This window comes from Miscanthus floridulus, chromosome 14 (assembly GCF_019320115.1).
Source record: "Miscanthus floridulus cultivar M001 chromosome 14, ASM1932011v1, whole genome shotgun sequence".
NCBI lineage: Eukaryota > Viridiplantae > Streptophyta > Magnoliopsida > Poales > Poaceae > Miscanthus > Miscanthus floridulus.
The window spans coordinates 37,644,894-37,664,692 of record NC_089593.1 but is presented as its reverse complement, the minus strand read 5'-3'; the positions used below and the strand labels follow the sequence as shown (position 1 = coordinate 37,664,692).

General features: G+C 41.8%; 2 protein-coding genes and 1 long non-coding RNA gene across 5 annotated transcripts; 2 read left to right on the top strand and 1 right to left on the bottom strand.

Annotated features, from left to right (window-relative positions):
- Positions 1-494: 494 nt before the first annotated feature.
- LOC136505387 (receptor-like protein 7) lies at positions 495-4,664 on the top strand. Its single transcript, XM_066500537.1, has one exon. It carries the CDS (start codon positions 728-730, stop codon positions 3,731-3,733), a length of 3,006 nt encoding a protein of 1,001 aa, XP_066356634.1. The 5' UTR covers positions 495-727; the 3' UTR covers positions 3,734-4,664.
- A 9,412-nt stretch (positions 4,665-14,076) lies between these two features.
- On the top strand, positions 14,077-14,835 carry LOC136505749 (uncharacterized). Its single transcript, XR_010771300.1, has 4 exons — positions 14,077-14,178; positions 14,296-14,343; positions 14,447-14,494; positions 14,582-14,835. It is a non-coding gene; the product is annotated as an uncharacterized lncRNA (long non-coding RNA).
- LOC136505748 (adenine DNA glycosylase-like) lies at positions 14,809-17,242 on the bottom strand. 3 transcript variants are annotated; one of them, XM_066500897.1, is made up of 5 exons: positions 16,842-17,242; positions 16,633-16,692; positions 16,112-16,228; positions 15,922-16,019; positions 14,809-14,889 (listed from the first exon to the last, which is right to left on the bottom strand). In XM_066500897.1, the coding sequence occupies exons 1-5, from the start codon at positions 17,223-17,225 to the stop codon at positions 14,847-14,849; spliced, it is 702 nt and encodes a 233-aa protein (XP_066356994.1). In that variant the 5' UTR covers positions 17,226-17,242; the 3' UTR covers positions 14,809-14,846. The 3 variants fall into 3 exon arrangements, with proteins under 3 accessions (XP_066356994.1, XP_066356993.1, XP_066356995.1); XM_066500896.1 differs by lacking the exon at positions 14,809-14,889 and adding an exon at positions 14,924-15,308; XM_066500898.1 differs by lacking the exon at positions 14,809-14,889 and adding an exon at positions 15,137-15,297.
- Positions 17,243-19,799: the final 2,557 nt, after the last annotated feature.

The following is a 19,799-nucleotide window of genomic DNA, read 5'->3' as shown; positions in this document are numbered from 1 at the left end:
ATGCAACCTATCCAAGTTATGAGCCATTAAATACCCACATCACTCATCCACTAACTTTCAATCTTATTTCATGCAAACTACCCACATCATCCTTCAGCAAGTGTAATTACTATTTTCAATCTATCAAAACATAAGCATCCATATCATGTTTTTATCTTGCGATTCTTTCATCTTATAATTCAGTCTAATATTCTATTAGTATTTCTATTGGATTCTTTTATTAGCTTGTCCAATTTTGGCCATTTTCAAGTTAGGTACTAAGGGTTTGTTTGGTTTAACTATGAGCTGTGGAAAAGCTGATGTGAGTTGTGAGCTGTGAAAAAGCTGTTGTGAATATAAGTTGCTTGGATAGAACAAGTATAAAACCTACCCCTTCTCACTGTCTCCCTTGAAGCATCTATAAAACAACTCTACATTTCTATCATTTTGAAAAGCAGAAAGCCAAAAGTCAAAAATAGGATTCAAGGTGCTTCCAAAATTATACTACACAAAACACAAAAGCAAAAGCATTTTTCAGAAACTCGACCAAAGACAGCCTCAGTTAGGTGGACAACTATGACTCGTGACTTTGGTTACTGACAATTTGCATTGCTACATGTGTGAAAAACTGAAAATACAGTGTAGGTAGATAACTCTATATATACTACGTAAACAAAGCAATGTTCCATCCTCTGATCATCCTCCATTAGTAAGTACTGATCTGTGTCACCTCCAACCATTTTTAACCATGCTGCTTATTCTCCTACAGATCCACACCATATACACACTTGCCGTGTCGACAAGCAGCACCAACTCTTTGTCCACAACGCCGGTTCCCTGTCTGCTAGAGCAGGCATCCTCCCTCCTCCGTCTGAAGAAATCCTTCAACACAACGGGTGGCGATTCCACCACCTTTCAGTCATGGGTCCCTGCCACAGACTGCTGCAGTTGGGATGGCGTCCGCTGTGGTAAGGCAGATGGCCGCGTAACCTTCCTCGACTTGGGTGGCCGTCAGCTGCAAGCCAGCAGCATCGAACCTGAACTGTTCAGCCTAAGCTCACTCAATCATCTCGACCTCTCCGGCAACAACTTCAACATGGCCCATCTCCCTGCCACTGGCTTCGAGCAGCTCATCGAGCTAAGCTACCTCAACCTCTCTGATACCAACTTTGCTGGTTCTGTGCCAGCTGGCATCGGTCGCCTCAAGAACCTGGTTTATCTTGATCTCTCCACAAGCTTCTATATTGTTGATTTTGACAATGAAAACAGTGCCATGTACTTCGACTCAGATTCCTTTTGGCAGCTTTCAGCACCAAACTTGGACATTTTGCTTGCTGAGCTCACAAACCTGGAGGAGCTCCATTTGGGCATGGTGAATCTGTCAGGCAACGGACCACACTGGTGCAACGATTTGGTCAGATTCACTCCTAACCTTCAGGTTCTCAGCTTACCTTACTGTTCACTGTCAGGTTCCATATGTAAGTCAATGTCGTCCTTGCAGTATCTCAGAATTATCGAACTTCATTATAATCACTTGTCTGGTTCAGTGCCTGAGTTCTTGGCTGGCTTCTCAAACCTAACAGTTCTTCAGCTTTCAACTAATAAGTTTGAAGGATGGTTCCCACCCGTCATCTTCCAACACAAGAAGTTACAAACAGTTGACATCTCTGAGAATATTGGGATCTCTGGTGTTCTGCCAACTTTCACGCAGGACAGCAGCTTGGAGAATTTGTTTGTCGACAACACAAACTTCTCAGGTACAATACCAAGTTCCATAGGCAATCTCAAGTCTCTAAAGATGTTGGGCCTTGGTGCACGGGGCTTTTCTGGATTACTGCCCTCTGCGATAGGCGAGCTCAAATCTTTGGAGTTGCTTGAGGTGTCTGGGTTGCATCTAGTAGGATCCATGCCGTCGTGGATCTCAAACCAGACTTCTCTGACTGTTCTCCAGTTCTCTTACTGTGGATTATCTGGACAAGTACCTTCTTGGATAGGAAACTTAAGGGAATTGACAAAATTAGCACTGTACAGTTGCAACTTTTATGGGAAGATACCTCCACATATCTCAAATTTGACTAGGTTACAAACCCTCCTGCTGCAGTCAAATACTTTTCTAGGCACAGTGCAAGTATCTGCATTCTCAAAAATGCAAAATCTAACTGTCTTAAATCTCTCAAACAATGAACTGCATGTGGTGGAAGGAGAAAATAGTTCTTCGACCGTGCCCTTTCCCAAACTCGAATTCCTACGTTTAGCATCTTGCAGAATATCTAGCTTTCCCAACATTTTGAGGCATCTTGATGGCATCATTGGTCTTGACCTCTCTGATAATCAAATCCATGGGGCAATACCGCATTGGGCATGGGAAACTTGGAGTGGATCGAACATGTTCCTCCTGAATGTATCACATAATATGTTTACAAGTATTGGGTCTGAACCTTTGCTTCCTGTTCACATAGAATACTTTGATCTCAGTTTCAACAATTTCAAGGGGCTCCTACCTATACCACGAGGTGGCAGTGTCACGCTTGACTACTCGAGCAACTTGTTCTCATCCATGCCTCTTGATTTATATACTTACCTCAATGGCACTCTCATTTTCAAGGCCTCTAGAAATAGGCTCTCTAACAATATTCCATCATCAATGTGTGGTGCAGTTTGGAGTCTACAAGTCATTGATCTCTCTTATAACAACTTAAGTGGTTCAATCCCATCTTGTTTAATGGAGGATGTCAGTGCATTGCAAGTATTAAATCTAAGAGGAAATAAACTTGTTGGAGAGTTACCTGATCACATTGGCAAAGGCTGTGCAATTGAAGTGTTAGATTTAAGTGACAATTGGATTGAAGGGAAAATACCCAGATCTCTAGTTGCTTGCAGGAACCTCGAGCTCCTTGACATCGGAAGCAATCAGATTAGTGATTCATTCCCATGTTGGTTGAGTACACTTCCCAAACTTCAAGTTCTTGTCCTCAAATCTAACAAGTTCACTGGAAAGTTATTGAATCCATCATACAATACCGAAGAAGCAAACAAATGTGAATTTACAGAACTGCGAATTGCTGATATCGCCTCGAACAACTTCAGTGGCACCCTGCCAGTACGATGGGTTATGATGCTCAAGTCTATGATGACCAGGTCTGATAACGAGACATTAATCATGGAAAATCAATACTATCATGGGCAAACATACCAGTTCACAGCTTCAATAACATACAAAGGGAGTTATGTCACCATCACGAAGATATTGAGAACCCTTGTGCTGATTGATATCTCAGACAATGCATTCTGGGGTACTATCCCTGAGACCATTGGGGATCTTGTGCTCCTTCACGGGCTCAACATGTCTCACAATGCTCTTGGGGGTTCAATTCCAGCTCAATTTGGCAACCTGAAGAACCTTGAGACATTGGACCTCTCCTCAAATCAGTTATATGGGGAAATTCCACAGGAGCTAGCATCACTAAACTTCCTATCGACATTAAATCTATCCTACAACATGTTGTCTGGACGGATACCAGAGTCATCTCAGTTCTCCACATTTTCCAATAGCTCTTTTCTTGGGAACACTGGTTTGTGTGGACCTCCAATGTCCAATCAATGCATAAACCAAACAGAAACAAGCTTACCATACGCTTCAGAGAAAAATCCTGCAGATGTACTGCTTTTCATCTTCACTGCTTTGGGATTTGGCATCTGCTTTTCAATTACCATTATAGTGGTATGTGGAAGACAAAGATGGAAGCAATCTTGACTCTTGACACCTCTTATTGGTGTGCGTACACATTGCTCCAAAACTTTGTATGTGGAGATCACTCATATTTCCCTGCAAATCTGGAAATATGTCATCAAAATAGATGCGGAAGTAAACAATGAAAAAAGTTACAAACAATGAAAAAAGTTACAGTCATAGTGATATGGGGAAGCCACAGCCAAAACTGAAACCAGACCTTGAGTCTTGATAGAGCTGTTGTATTGAGTCCTATCCATAGTTTGTATGTGAAGATCAAACCTTCTATCTTACATATATGGAGTAGCCAAAAACAATTAAGCCTATGCTGTAATTTATGCTTTTTAGGCCTGTGTAATTTGAGCAATAAAATGGATTCTACCATATCCATAAGAATATTTTATAATTCTAGCCTGTGCTGTTCTTTCTGTGATGTGTCAAGCTCTTATTTATAAAGGGCGTACCCAGTGCAGAGAGCTCCCGCTCTGTGCGGGGTCTGGGGAAGGGTGTCAGTGGCAAGCCTTACCCTCGCCTGTGCAATGCGAGGAGACCGCGACTCGAACCCAGGACCTTCCGGTCACAGGCGGTAAGACTCTACCGCTTGCACCAGGCCCGCCCTTCCAAGCTCTTATTTATAACCATGGAAAATCATAATTTTGGTGACAGATTAGTTGGGGATGACCAAACAAACAGAGGATAGTAATTGAACAGCTTTCTACAGTATTAATTATTGAAATGTAAATAAATATTGATGACTGTTGGCTTGACATCGCGGCCTTGAACGACAATGACTTTTGGTGACAGGTTAGTTGGGGATGACCAAACAAACAGAGGATAGTAATTGAACAGCTTTCTACAGTATTAATTATTGAAATGTAAATAAATATTGATGACTGTTGGCTTGACATCGCGGCCTTGAACGACAATGACTTAGGAGCAGAATAAAGGGCGTACCCAGTGCAGAGAGCTCCCGCTCTGTGCGGGGTCTGGGGAAGGGTGTTAGTGGCAAACCTTACCCTCGCCTGTGCAATGCGAGGAGACCGCGACTCGAACCCGGGACCTCCCGGTCACAGGCGGTAAGACTCTACCGCTTGCACCAGGCCCGCCCTTAGGAGCAGAATAAGCATATGAAAATATGATATCATTCATATCTCTAAAAAACAGACCATTGCAGCTAGGAAACTAGTAGCAAGTCCTACAAATGTGCAATCTATAAGACCAAGCTCAACGAATTATCAGTACGAACCATAAGCCCATGCAGCATATAGAAGAAATCTGGATAGAGCTGATCAGTAACATCACTTGTTCCCAAATTTCATTAATATCGATTTACATTTACTCCCCATATCCATTGAAAACGCCAATAGAACTGCGAACTTATTATCATCAGAAAAGATCTTAGAAGCACCCAGCCTGTTCAGAGATCCCACTGTTCGAACCCAGCTCATGCCCACACATGCCTTCACAGATTCAGTGTGCACCTTCTGAAGAGAAGGATAAAAGTACAAGTCTGTGAAGAGCTCATGCCCACCCATGTCAAATATATATGTACTATATAATGTTTGAAGAGCTCTTCATTCTCTTCCTTTTATCCCTAGCATCGCCTTAATTTGGCATGAGCACGCAAGGCTCATCCACCATGTAAAGGCTGCAAAAGAAGTAATCTTAGTAAACATTTGACAGATCATGTTCATCCTAACCGACTCATTTGTAGAAGAATTGAGCACTGCATAAACACCGAATGCCCAGAGCACCAGTACAATAACCATGAGATAGAAAAGGTAGCCGATTATACAGGATCAACCATGTCTGGCATATCGGCAAGGTTCGTGCTACTCAGGTATTTGTATGTAAGATTTCTAGGGGTTTTTGTTTTTGTTTTTGTGTGTGAGGGAATGTAAGATTTCTACTTGCTATGATAATAGCAGAAAGGACTAACGCAGGTAATGTATAACAGACACTGGCGAAAGCAAAATAAGAATTGAGACACGAATCCGCATATGTTTCTACCAATCAAGAATCAGATCTATAGCATGCCAGGAATCCAAGATTTTTCACCCGCTTGTAATTATAACAAGATTAACCAACAGCAAACACGTTTAAGCCTCTTGGACAAATCGAGGGATGAGACGCACAAATCAAACTAGTAATACATGCTCGATCACAGAGCTTCGTACCATCTCTACCCCGCTGAACTCCGGAGGGACCAAGGAGAGCAGGCCACCTTGCGGCGGGGGCGGCGGCGATGTGGCGGGGAGAATGGGGGCAGAGGAGCAGCGCGAATGCGCTACGCCAATTGATGCGAGACAGCTTCACCAAGCGGAGAGCATGTAGGTCCAACTGCCAAGTCGACATGGGCCGACTGGGCCTACGTCTATATGCTTGAACGGGAGCCCATTATCAAATATGATTTTTCTACTAGCCTGCTGTTTAAGTTACAAAACTAAAAACACCAACGTGGCTCTCTATATCATTCCTAAATGCTACCCTCCAACAGCTTATCTAAATAGTTATTCAAATATAGCTATATTTTATTCTAGATTTTTTGCTGTAAAAAAATAGAAGATGAGAATGACTCTCTAGAGTGCGCGTAAGATATAGAAAAATTGTTGGAGAGTGAAAAGATATAGAAAAGCGATTTTTATGCAAATGACTCTCCAAATGATGATTTAGAGAGTGAGATAAAGACTCTTGGAGATGCTCTGATATGCCTCCTCTTGGGCCTATGAGCATCTCCCAGAGTATCCAATAATCCATCGCAATCCGTGATTTTTGGGAAGAATGAAAAAAATCACCTCCAACAACTCCCAAATTCATATCCTAATCTTTTGCAATTGAAAAAAAAAACCCACTTGCGCGTAAAGACCTGCAAACTCTAGGTCGCATGTATCTTCTTTTCCGTGCATATCGGTCGGTCAAATCTAAAGGTGTGGGAAAGAACAAATAGTAGAAAAGGGTTCGTGAGGCAAATGTACAAGAGAGAAAGAATATATAAAAGTGGTTACGGTAATTTAGAAATAATTTAAGATTCCTAATGTAAAATTGTCTTTTATATTTTAGAAGTGGATTATTGGAAACTCTTGGAGATGGCCTTCTTTATTCCTCCCAATACTTTTTTGGGAGTTGCAAAACTCTATATTTTTAGGAAATAAATATTAGGTACTCCTGAAGATGCTCTTTAAGTGATTAAAGCAATTTGATGGTTTCCATATATCCAGTACTTCAACAACTATTTTGTACTGAGTTGATTTAAATTATTATCGACGTGCTATCTCATACTATCAAACGTTCTCGTGCATCCAAATGAGCGTGTGTTTCAACACATTGGCTCCCAAATGTAGTGTACGTTCTGATGTTTGAACAAATGTACATATATTAAGTCGTTACAAACACAGTTTGAATAATCTTGGCGGGATATGTACCATTGCATAGGCGGGCTGATTCATAGCTTGAATCTTGGCAGGAAATGTAGCAGAGGCGGATGTATTCATAGTTTGATCTTGACGGGAAATATAACAGACGTGGCTGGAAATATACTGCCGGCTCTGTAATTAGATTTATAGAGGCGACTGTTATTCCTAGCCATCTCTAGAAATAAATTTATAGAGACAGTTGTAGTGTCCAACCCCCACTGAAAATAAATTTGTAGAGACGGCTCTGTTCCGAGCCGCCACTACAAATCACTGATATAGCATGCTTATTACTTTCATATTTCAAACTCCAGACATTCGATTGATGTTATTCTAGTTGGGTTAGTTCGAAAGTTTCATCTAGTTTAATAATTTGTGTCGAGATTATTTTAACTGGAGACGCATTATTCTGTTAAGAACTTTAAATAGATTTTGTACTTAGGGGGGAATGTTAAAGTTTGTTTTTGGCTTCAGCAATCATTTACCTTCCTTTAAATCGACCATCCGGTTGAAATCGTAGGTCTGGCTTCATCTTTAGGCCCTGTTCATTTTACTGAAATTTAACTTATGCTGATGTTTATATTGATTTGTTGTGAGAGGAAAATACTATTCGTTCGTTAAAAAATACTGTTGAAGTAGTTAAGCATAACGTGGCATGAACTGTACACATTGGCGCACACATGAGGATACGACGGGAATTATCGATGTGCTGGCCAATCCTATGTTTAGGTCCCCGATCTTGCATTATTGCTCCTTTAATTAGATTCAATGTACCCACGTGCCAATACAAATAGTGACGGGTTTCCAAACAAAGAACAAGTAGGAAACGACTGTGATGCCTGCGGACCGGGTACGGACTTGCTGTGTTGCCAATGGCAAGCAATGACCATATACAGCAACTTGTGAACATATAATCGAGACGTGATTCTTCTTTAACTTTGTATTGCATATTTAACACTCCAGTTGATCTCAATAAAAGAATATGTAAACTGCAATATAGATTCCATCGAGTACCAAGGGAGTTGAGGCTCCAACTCTTACCACTATAGTGCTTAGTGAAATCATTTGGTGATTTGTGTAGGTGTTTTGTGAAGTGCTTAGGCTAGTTAGACCACCACTAAAAAGGCTTGCTCTAGATTTAGGCCTAGTTGGTGAGGTTTGCATACCTCTTGCTCATTCATTGGTTACGATCAATAACAGTTAAGGTTTTATATCAAGATCAATCAGAGTTGAGGTTTGCGTACCTCTTGGTAGTTCGCGAATTTTATATAATTTATTCTGATAAAGTTTGAGATCAATCAGAGTTAAGACTTTATATCAAGATCAGTTTCAGCAAGTGTACAGTGTTAGTGTAAACTGTAACTTAAAACGAGGTATGATTAGGTTTTATATTTAGGGGGGAGTTTTAAATTTTCTTTTTAGCTTTCACAATCATTCACGCCGTGTAATTGCCTCTCTTAATGTCAGTGGATCCTATAATTCGATTCATATAACAATGCCTTTTATTTTGGTTTTTAGTGCATCGTCATGCGATGGTTTAATTTGCATGGGCTCTAATATATAGAAACTGAATTGAATTTGCATTGTGGTGGTAGATTGCCAAGTTTCGTCCATAGATTAGTTCGTCCAAAGGATCGTCCATATATAGACACACGTTACGTCCCAACTCGGTGTTCGGCAACGCCTATCATTCAAGCACTAACTGTAGCGACGCGTATTATGTATGCAAGTTGCCAAATTGCTTACTGTCCGGTTTCTTCAACTAGGTTTGTGTTGTGTAGACTGGACTTACCATTCCATCTCCACAGACCACAAGTTTGTTGAAAAGCCTGCATACTGGGGAAATAAAGGAGTCTCTGTTCATGAGCACTTCATTGTATTTTCGCAATTTTAAAACTAGCTAGGTGCCTAGGTTCCGTTAGTTTCACAAGGGCCATGGCCTACCTAGAGATGGCGGAAGTCCATGTTGTCCACAGTTTACACGAGATTAGTTACAGATTCAGACATTACACGTACACATGCTGCAAAGCAAAGCGGGAAAGGCTTGCGTTTACACCTGTACACACAAGACCGTGTTGAACACCAGATCTGCATCTGCTGACCGGCAAGACCATGTTGAATTGTGAGTCAATTTATGATGCTGGTCGAAGTATGCCAGGCCGCCAGGGTCTAGGTTTCCGCGTCAAGCTGCTTGGCGCCATTCGCATGTCGACATCGATTGCGTGAGTTCCATCGTGAATCAGGGGGCAGCAACCTCCAATTTTCTAGTCCCAATTTGGCAGTTTTCCATGCGTGATTGGCAACTTGGCATTGTGTACTGGGACGTTATAGAGCAATAATACACGTTCACCACATATAGAGTTGCAAGAGAAATTTTAAGTGAAGTCCAAGATTTGTCCGTCTGCGCTGGTCCGTGGAAAATAGGCATGTTTTGTGAATCATTCTGGGACCAAACACTACAGCCAAATCGCCAGCGTTAATGTCAGGCAAGTAGCAGATGATGAGCAAGCCTATGCGTTCGTGGCCTCACCGGTCCGATATGGCGGCGAGAGGAGCGTCGGCAGCGAAGAGGATGACCGGCAGGTCACCGGCATTCCTCTTACTCCTCACTCTGGTCGGCAGCGAAGAGGATGACCGGCAGGTCACCGGCATTCCTCTTACTCCTCACTCTGGTCCTCTTGATGACGGCGCTACATGCGGTGTCCACCGTAGCTTCGCCAGGGAATTGGTACAAGACAGCTGCGCCTCACCGCAGCAATGTTGCTTAGGAATGGAATGTTCAGATCCTGTCCCTTGCCCTCCTACAGCTGCCTTTGCCACAATAGAGCCTCCCTTTGAATCTCTCATAACTTTTCTAGATATGGAAGATGGGAACGAGGGGCTCTAGGGTTTGAAAATGATTTGAGCCACTTAAGTCTCTCTGTTAATTGTTTCTGTAGTGTTCGCTCCTGGGTTTTAGTTAGCACTAAGATATATATAATAGCAACTCGTCAAAAAATATGCCAACGTACTACTCGTACTCGATCAAAGGACGGCACGCATGTGGCTGTGTCTTTTCTGCCGGGTATTGTTTGTCTTTATGTAATCACAATAATAGATACATTGTTTTGTAATGTATTGCTGAAGTTATATTTCAATATTATGATTTACCTTTAATTAAATTAAAAATAGTATGGCTCAGCATTATGTGAATGTATTGATTGGATATGTGTGTGTTTGTATTGGAACGGTAGTATATATATATTTTCTAGAACACAATATAACGTGGATATATGAATCCATAAAAGATATATGTGTTTCACTTATGCCTAAATATGTCCAAGACATCCAACCCAAAATTGAGCACCATTTACAAATTTGGTCACCATTTGATTGGCTGCCCAAACGTAGCATTGTAGACATTCTCTTTAGCCTCCTTAGCCCTGCTGTGCGGTGTTCGTGCCATGAGTCCTGCGGTGGTTCAGCTTGCAAAAACGACCCCCTCTCCTCCCCAAGGTTCCCATTGTGGCTTGAGAAAGTTAGGGCCATGGTCGTGATCAATGCCGCGGTGGCTGTGCCTTGTCATTCTCGTGGGATGACCCCGTTGAAAAATGAGGTAATTTCCAGATTAACACCAGAATATAAATCATGACAATCTCATAAACTAGCACGTAGAGCCCTAACATACTAGTTAGATTGAACAAGATTAGCAGCGACATAACGAAGATCATCATGATCAACATAGCAAGGCAAACGACCGCAATAGATTGGATCACGTGGTGTGTACCTTTCGTTTGTAAGGGAAGGCGGCTGTCATGCGCCCAATGTGGCCCCCCTGATAATTGGCCTAGCGGGCCGAGCGAGACTCAGCGCACGGCGATGTCAGGCCTACGACGCCTCCTACGCGTGGCCAGAGGAGGGGGCGGCGCGACCAGAGAAGGGCGCGACCAAGGCAAGCCGCTGCCGCCTTGGGCAAACCCCACAACCAGGATGGAATAGAGTAAAATAGAAACTGTTTCGTATGCTCCAGTGCGACCAGTGAGTCCTTATGGTATTTTAAACTTGTAACATATCTGAGGCCACATTTTTGTGCCAATGATGTCTACATGGCTGTTGGATGTATTAGGATGCAGCTCATATGTTTGATTTCTGTGTCTTCTCCTTGTTGACAACCAAGTTATCCATTTGGTTCCAAACAAGAGGAAGTCATTGAAAGCTAATCAATGCTTTGTGTCCATCATTCACATGATTGAGGCCACTAATGTTTAAGCTTCACATGTTGCTACTGATGCCAATGATGATCACTACCACTTGTGCACTGACATTCTACTTGTGAAAACTGTGGCAGCCTATTTGGGTTGTGCAAATTTGAGATGAGTCATCCCTGCTATGTTGTGTTCAATGGTCATGAGCCAGGAGTTTACTACAACTGGCCTGACTACTAGGAACAAGTTCATAGGTTTCGTGGTGCTTGTTATAAAAAGTACAACTCCTATGAAGATGGAGTTCCTGCCTTCAAGTCAAGAACCAACTCAAATCCACCCTTAGCTCATGATGATGACTTCTGTCTTCAAAACCCAATAGCTACTCCACCCTCTTTCTCCTTCAAAACATTTGTAATTGTAGTCCTCTTAATCTTTGTCTATCTCCTATGGAAGAAGCTTTGAGCTCGTGTACTGATTGTAAGTGTGATGGTTAAACTTGATTTAGCTGGAATTGTAAAAGTTACGGCTCCATTAACTACTACTCTAGTTTGAGTTATATATATCTATGTGGTGCTACTCTAAATTTAGATGAGGTCGTACCATGAAAATTGTTAATGTTTGTTAAAGTTGTACTTTGGTATGAGTTGTGCACTTCACTGATGGATCTTTGTTGGATTATTTTCCTCTTTAGTGATCTCATTACTGAGCAAGCTCTCATCCTACTGCACACTGACAAAATGGTGGAGGCCCCCAACAAGAGGAATGCACTGGCCAGCCTCATGGACGATGTCTTTGTCGAGATCCTCCACCGCCTCCCCGCCCGCTCTTTGTTCTGCTGCAAATGTGCATGTCACACCTAAAAACGCCTTATCTCGGACAACCATAAGCTGATGCCCCAGACTATGGCCGGCTTCTTCTATCATGGAATCTACGGCCAACAAAACTTTGACAGCATCACCGGTGTTTACCCCTCCTTGTCCTTCTTGCTCTTCACTATTAACAATGTAGCTGTATCATATTGCTGCAATGGCCTCATCCTTTGCTAGTGCCTTGGGGCTGATGCATACCGCTATGTCGTCTACAATCCGGCGACCCATAAGTTAAAGGTATTGCCACCTAGAATCCATTCTATTGGTAAGGCTCGATTGGGGTTCGATTCGACAACCTCCTCGCACCTCCATGTGTTTGAATATATGGAGGAGGATGGTCTGTGCATGGGTGTGGAGATCTACTCGTCTAAAACTGCAGCATGGATCTTTAAGGAATCTAAATGGGACGAGGAAGCTGAGTTGACATTTTCAAAATCAGCAACTGCTTTTCTTAACGGTTGTCTACACTATATTGGGTTCTGCGAGGGTTATCATCGTATACATGTTGTGGATATGGAGGGAAAGACATGGAGAGAAATTACTAACAGACCGTGTGATTTTTCACACTCCATCCATCAAGCTTAGGGTCACTTGTGTCACTGTACTGTTGGTGGTCGCAATATGTCTAAGCTTTCAATCTGGATCCTTACTCACATCCCTAACTGCATGATCCACCACCTGTGTAGACCCATCTGACTTGTTCCTTATTGAACACTTCCATCTAGTTTTTCAATATTTATGGCATTGCACAAATCTCAAATCGTGGATCAACTAGTGAAAAGAATCAAGTTAATACTTAAACCCTACATAGATGCAACCTGATCGTTATAATGGGAATGATGACTCCTTTGTGTCAATTTAACTGTCTTAGCATTGAGCCTTTTCTTCTGATCTGGTGCAGTTGTTTTGACATACAAAGGTGGTCCTTCTCTCCTGTTGTAAAAAATGAACCTACGTTGTTAAATTTCAATTAATTCAGATAAACATTAATCTTCCAACAACACAGATGTTAACAACGAATGCTAGTACTGGAACAGCATTTCACCAATCTTGGACAAAAATAATTTAAGATCAAGCCTTTTCTACATTTCACCAGAAAGTGGTTGTATTTCTGTCTGATGCTTAGGAAAAGTTCTATTTTATTAATATGCACAACTCATTTGTGATTTGTCATTTTCATGCTTCTCGTTTTCCTTTTTTTATTGTACCCTTCTTGATCCCACTATGTGGTAGCTAGCAACAACTATGTTGTAAATTATAGACCACTAATATGCATTTCAGGTAGCTGATGTAACACATGCTCTACAGCAACCAGCTGGAAGAAAGGTATCTTTACCAATTGTGATGTGCATTTACCAATTGCTACCTGATGTAAACTTGCATGCAACATTTTACTCCCTCCGTCCCAGAATATCTGTCTTTCTCGCTTCCCGAGAAACAACTTTAACAAAATATATATTAAAAAATATTAATATTTATGATACACAATTAGTATGATCGGAAAGATCTTTGAATCTAGTTTTTTAATAAATTTATTTGGAGATACAAATGTTGCTAGTATTTTCTACAAATCGAGTCAAACTTGTGGCACGAAAACCGGAAACGACAATTAAATCGGGACAGAGGGAGTAAGTGCTATGCTGTTCCAGTCATGGTCTCATCTCTATATTTAATAACCACAATCACAAGAATCTGTAATGTCCAAAATTTGGGCCTTCAGATCTATTTTAGGTTAAACAGTCTCACTATTATGTTGAAATTTTACCTACTATAAAAAACCAGCCACCAAAACAGTAGTTGTTTTAACTTCTATCACAACTTCAGAACTACCTTATATTGAATTCATCGTTGTTTTTGCGGGTGTTTGTTTTCGTTAAATTGGGGCTTGCTGTGTTCTATTTTGTAAGCTTGATGGTGGAGGTGTTGCAAGCGGGGGGCTACGAGAACTAATACCATGCATTGCAAGGACTTCTGTTGCTGTTGGTGTTGATGGTATTTTCATGGAGGTAAAGAAATGTGAAAATAAAGAAATGAGGATGCTATGTTGTTCCTTTAGCATAATCTGCTGTTATGCTCATTAAGCAAAATTATCAAATTAAATCTATTTTATTGCATTCCCACAGGTACATGATGATCCCTTGAATGCACCATGCGATGGCCCAACTCAATGGGTATAATCCAGTTCATTCATGCAATCTTTTCCACCTTATGTAGCATTGATGATGTTTATCATATAACCCGCATACTATTTGTTTGCACTCTTTTCTTTCTTAGCCATTGCGCAATTTGGAAGAGCTATTGGAGGAATTGATTGCAATCGCTGTAAGTTTGATATCCTTCAGTATATTCAAGCCAAATCTCAGTAAATTTACCTTACGTTTTTCCACCTTTTTCTCCCATCTTGTGAAGCGAGTTACCAAGGGAAAGAAGCCATTCAAGATCGATCTCACTCCGTTCCAGGAATAATCTGCTTTGGTTGATAGAAAGCACAATGCCAGCATCCATGGGATTCAACAGGGTGGATTTAATATGAATGCTGTACTTGTTACTGTTTCGAGCAAAAAACGAACTGTTGAATTGAAACCTGTTGGGTTGGTTTGTGTTGTTTCATCAGTTGTACCACCATGTTATTGGACAAATAAATCATCACTAGACAAATGCAATTGTTGTCTGATTACCAGCTTGTCGCTTCTGTGCATCCAGATGATAATATGAAGCTGCAGTCAAAATGGTCAAGATAATTTCTGTGTAAATCAGAAGAGGGCCCCAAATGGAACAAACCAAAGCGTACATAAAATGCAATGTATCACTTCACGGCTGGAAATGCAGCAAAATTGCACGATAAACTACAGTACTGGGTACCAGCCTTTCTTTCTTCCAGAGCTTGCAACAATTAGCAGTTCTAAAACTCAGCACGCCAGATACATGCACCAAAATAGAAATCAGCACTTCACGTGGGAAGTCTGTAACTCGGACTGAATTTTCATGGGAAAGTGCAAGCGCTTGGCAGTGGCTAGAGACTGGGCATTCAGAGCAACCAGGCTTTGTCTTGCTACATAATGTTGCTCCTAATTCCATCATTGCTTGGTTGAAGTCTCCTGGTCTCAAAGGATCAACCATCTGACCTGCAAGCTCCCTATGATGAAAAATGTACATTGTGCAGATTCGGAGATTGGTGTAAAGCTTCCCAATTCAGAATTGGATTCACAGCAAGACAACATGATTACAGATGAATCAGTATCAATCAATGTCTGTCCAACTATGGATAAATCCTGTACTGAGGTTAGGAGGGGTTTGAAAATGCAAATCAAGAGTTTAAATTAGATCAAATATGTGCATTTTTATTTCAACTGGTGATACAGCACAATGTACAGTATTATTCAGGTCTATTGTAGTGCAAAAAGGAAAATGTAGGACAAACTACAGTACATGGTGTTATTTTACTAGAAAAATCCAACATTGTAATAAACACTACCATGAACAATCAACTAACAAGATGAATTGTGAGGTGTTTGGTTTGAGGAACCACCACATTCTAGATGAAGTGGCCGATCGTGAGTTCAGCCCATGAATTCCGATGGAGTAACTTCATCCCTCAGGCTTATATAATAATTATAATAGTTTGTGAGGGATGAGGTGGTGGTGGATCAACCCATTCCATTCCACAAATCAGTAAGGAGTGAGATGATGATGGATCAACCAAACACCTCTATAAGCTGTCAAACAAGAAGAAGGATAATGCTGCCTACCAGAATCTCTTCACTGTTGAGGATTCCTTTGGGTTGTCAGCAATGGCGTAAAGCCTGCTGATCACTCGTACAACATTTCCATCCACAACTGGGACAACCTATAATAATGGTAGAAAAAGTCACAAAATCATTTGAAAAAGGAAAAGAAAATGCACATGCTAATTTGACGAGTTGCTAAACTGTGAACAACCTCGTTGAAGGCAATTGAAGCGATTGCTCCAGCTGTGTAATCCCCAATGCCACGAACCTCACGGAGGGCTGACGCCGTGCAAGGAAACACCCCCTTTTCCATGATCTGCTTTTCTCCCTGTTTCTCCATCATAAAGAAGATTGACCATAAACCACAGATAGAAATCCTTCATTCCTGGTTTATAGTGTTATATAAAGACCACAAAACTGTTAAAATTAAGGTAACTTGTATAAGCTGGAAACCAAAGAACAAGAGAGGAAGGCCACATAAAAGGCCAAATTCCTGACACAAAATGTCAATATCTTGACATCTCAAAATCAGTTCAAATGCAAAGCAAATGATGAACTACTAATCAGATTTCCTTTCAAGGAAAATGGAACTCTGAATTAATGTTGCAGGCTCTCTGAGGCAAAACATCAAACAGGGAATGTGCGCAGCAGCAAAGGTTGGCAAGCAAGCGCCAATCTTCCAATTGACATGCCCCAACCATTCGCCATCAATCCATTATCACCACAACTCACCTCCAGCAGAAATCGAGCCCTACGGTAGTAGCCAAGACCCGCCCACATCTCATTAACCTCCTGCGGCAAGCATCAAGCCACGAATCAAGAACTCGATTATCATTTAATTTAACCCCACGAAATTTCGACGTCAAAAGTTCTAATCTTCCCCACAAAAAGAAAAAAACTTTTGCTTCTCTTGCCCAATTGATTTATGAACTATTGCTCACCTCCTGCGTAGCGGCTGCGAGGCTTCGCACGGTGGGCCACCGCGCCATCCACCGCTCGTAGTAGCCGACGACCACGGGCACCCGCGTCTGCTGCAGCATCACCTCCGACACCCACACCGCGTACGCCCTCTCTTCCTCGCTGCCGCTTGCGCATCGCCACGGCAGATCCCGACGGTGCGCGTCATACCACCGGAGCAGCTGCGCGCGCAGCGCGGCGGGTGCGGCGGCGCCCGGGCCTGCGGCCCCAGGCACTGCGGAAGCCAGGTCTTCGATGTCAGCAGCGGAGGAGGAGGCTGCCGGCGCCGCCTTGGCGCGGCGCGGTTGGGGCCGTCTTGTGGGAGAACGGCCACGGCGGGTGTCGGCCGCCTTGGGGTTCTTGGCCATTGATTTTGAAATTTTAGGGCTTTGCCGCCACTGGGGTGATTGGGTTTTGTGGGAAAAAGATGAGCACCACACGTTTCTATTCGGCACGACCTATTACCGTTACGGCGGATTTATAGGCCTGATTTGCTACGAAAGAAAAATATTATTCTATGGCTGAAAAAGTAGGATTGATTCTGCCTTCTAAGCTCAAGCGAATAGAGCCTAGCAGACGAGCGCTTGTCCAGCGGGGCCCTATCTAGCATGCATGTTTTTTTTTCATTTTTTATTAGCTTCCAATGTTTTCTTTCTGTCCCAAAGTAACTGCATATGATGTTTTGAGTAGATAAGCATTTTTGTGTTTAATCAATATTGTAACAGAACCGATCAATTATACGAGATTAAGTAAGGAAATCTTCCGCCGAAACAGATAATTTAGCAAACTTAAGCCCGTATAACCCAGTAGTCCGTGAAACCATGAAGGATTTCAAACCAATCGACATACAAACCAAGATCGTACAAGTTTAGCAATTACCGTCACATGTTACATAAAGTTCGCAATGACAGTTGGATGCATCAGAGTTTAGAACATAAAGTTATTACAAACCAAGTTCAATCTGAAATAGCGGAAGCAAATAGTTTTAAAGCCACACATACACTTTTAGTTCAGATACAGTGCCAGTAGGTAGTCATCTCCAACAAAAACATCAGATGAGAGATACAGAGTGACCATTGCCCTTGGTCCTAGTTGTCACCCATCACCGGGTATAGGCAGTTAATGCAATAGCCGTAGTACATTTGACCATCTGCAACAACAATGGGAACAACGCCCTGAGTACGAGAAAGTACTCAGCTAGACTTACCCGTCTTAAACCAAAATAAAGCGACACCAAGAATTATGCAAGGCTTTCTTTAGTAGGCTGGCTGACTTGTTTGCGAAAAGCACAAGCTCTCATGAAGAAACCATTTTAAGTACTTTGCATCATCTTGATTATGACATATCCATCTATGTAAGCACCTGTACTATAGCAATCACTTGATTAATCAATAACATCTAGTTACCAATTTAGATTTAGCATATCACATACCATCCAGATAACCATTAGTGTTCCATCATAATTACTACGATGTCGTAGCTCGAGTCAAGTGCTCACTATCCAGGAGCGATAGCGATTCGAATCGATTCCTAACCAGTTGGTGATTTATTCCTCACACAAACCACACTCACCGATCAAGTGAGCTACAGATCACCAATGACACTTTCCAAGTAGCCGCGGGATAACAGTCAGGGACCGCACTACCCAAGGACCGCCCGACAGCCAGGATGCACCTTGGGCTCACTCTTCGCGTCCCCGTCATACCCCCTTCAGCACCAGTCTGCCAATCCGAGTTTATCTCGGCTTAAATAGTGTCACTAGCTTCGCGGTCGAAAGGTACTTTATTCGGTCAGCTAAATGTGAGGCATGCGTTCAACATGACAAGAGAGACAAGCAACGATCGGTCCTTAATCGACACAGACGGAAAACTAACAGCACCCCAGAACCCTATCTGGTTGTCTCCAACTTTTTCCGTCCGGTCTCCAATTATCCATCTCACATGGTTAATTCCAGGATATTATTCTTTCCATAGCTAAACTCTTCCAGTAACCACCTATAATGTCGGTGACCAAAAATCACCGATCGCTACCGGTCTAAGCAAGGCTAAGCAGTTATTCGATCCCGACCTAACAGGGTAAAAAGATAATAAGGTAGGCAAGGATAGTAATAAATGCATCAACGGTTTCAATCAACTCCTACAACTTAATGCAACAATATATAAACTCATATATATTGAAAGAATTGCTTTTATAAAGTAGGAGACTTAGAATGCTCTGGGGCTTGCCTCGTTCGAACGAACTAGGTTGATGATCCACGCACTCGGGCAAGTCCTCTCCTTGCTCCTCTTCCTCTGGCACCTCCTCCGCCTGGACTTCTTGTGGATCTGTCTCGGTCTGCTCTTCCTGAACTACTACTAGCAACTCCTCCTGCGATCCTGTATGATGCAGATATATAAGTGCTAATGCATAGGTGCATCGGAGAGGTGACATGTAATGATCATGATGCATGAAATGTAGATGAACATGTTTAACTTTATTGGACATAGTAGAAGTAAAACTCTTCTACAAGGTAGCCAACATCATCCAAGAACATGTACTACTATACTACTACTACAACCACTATACTAAAATACCAAGTCACCACAGCAATCTAAGATGCTTCAAAGATACACCAAAGCAAACATTATTAACTAATCATGCATTAAAGAAGATTAGTTTATTTCATTTTAAACTAGGGCTACAACAGCAACATATATTTTTGGTGCTCATAAAAATCTAAGAAAATTATAATAGCATAGTACTACTCTAAGTAGACTACCATAAAATTTTCATGGCATTTGGATAAGTAAAATAGCCTACACAAAAATAACAAGCTATGGTTGATAATTAAGCATGAAATTACTTTGTACTATAAAAAGTGTCAAACAACAGATTTGGTATTTTTTCTATCTTCTACACAGTAAACAATCACTGCACAAAAATTATCATACACATGTTTTATA

Coding starts and splice junctions, on each gene's coding strand:
- LOC136505748 (XM_066500896.1), bottom strand. CDS start 17,225: ATGGCCAAGAACCCCAAGGCGGCCGACACCCGCCGTGGCCGTTCTCCC. Junction 16,229..16,632: donor GGGCTCGATTTCTGCTGGAG/GTGAGTTGTGGT, acceptor ATGGAGAAACAG/GGAGAAAAGCAGATCATGGA. Junction 16,020..16,111: donor CTTCAATTGCCTTCAACGAG/GTTGTTCACAGT, acceptor CCATTATTATAG/GTTGTCCCAGTTGTGGATGG.
- LOC136505387 (XM_066500537.1), top strand. CDS start 728: ATGCTGCTTATTCTCCTACAGATCCACACCATATACACACTTGCCGTG.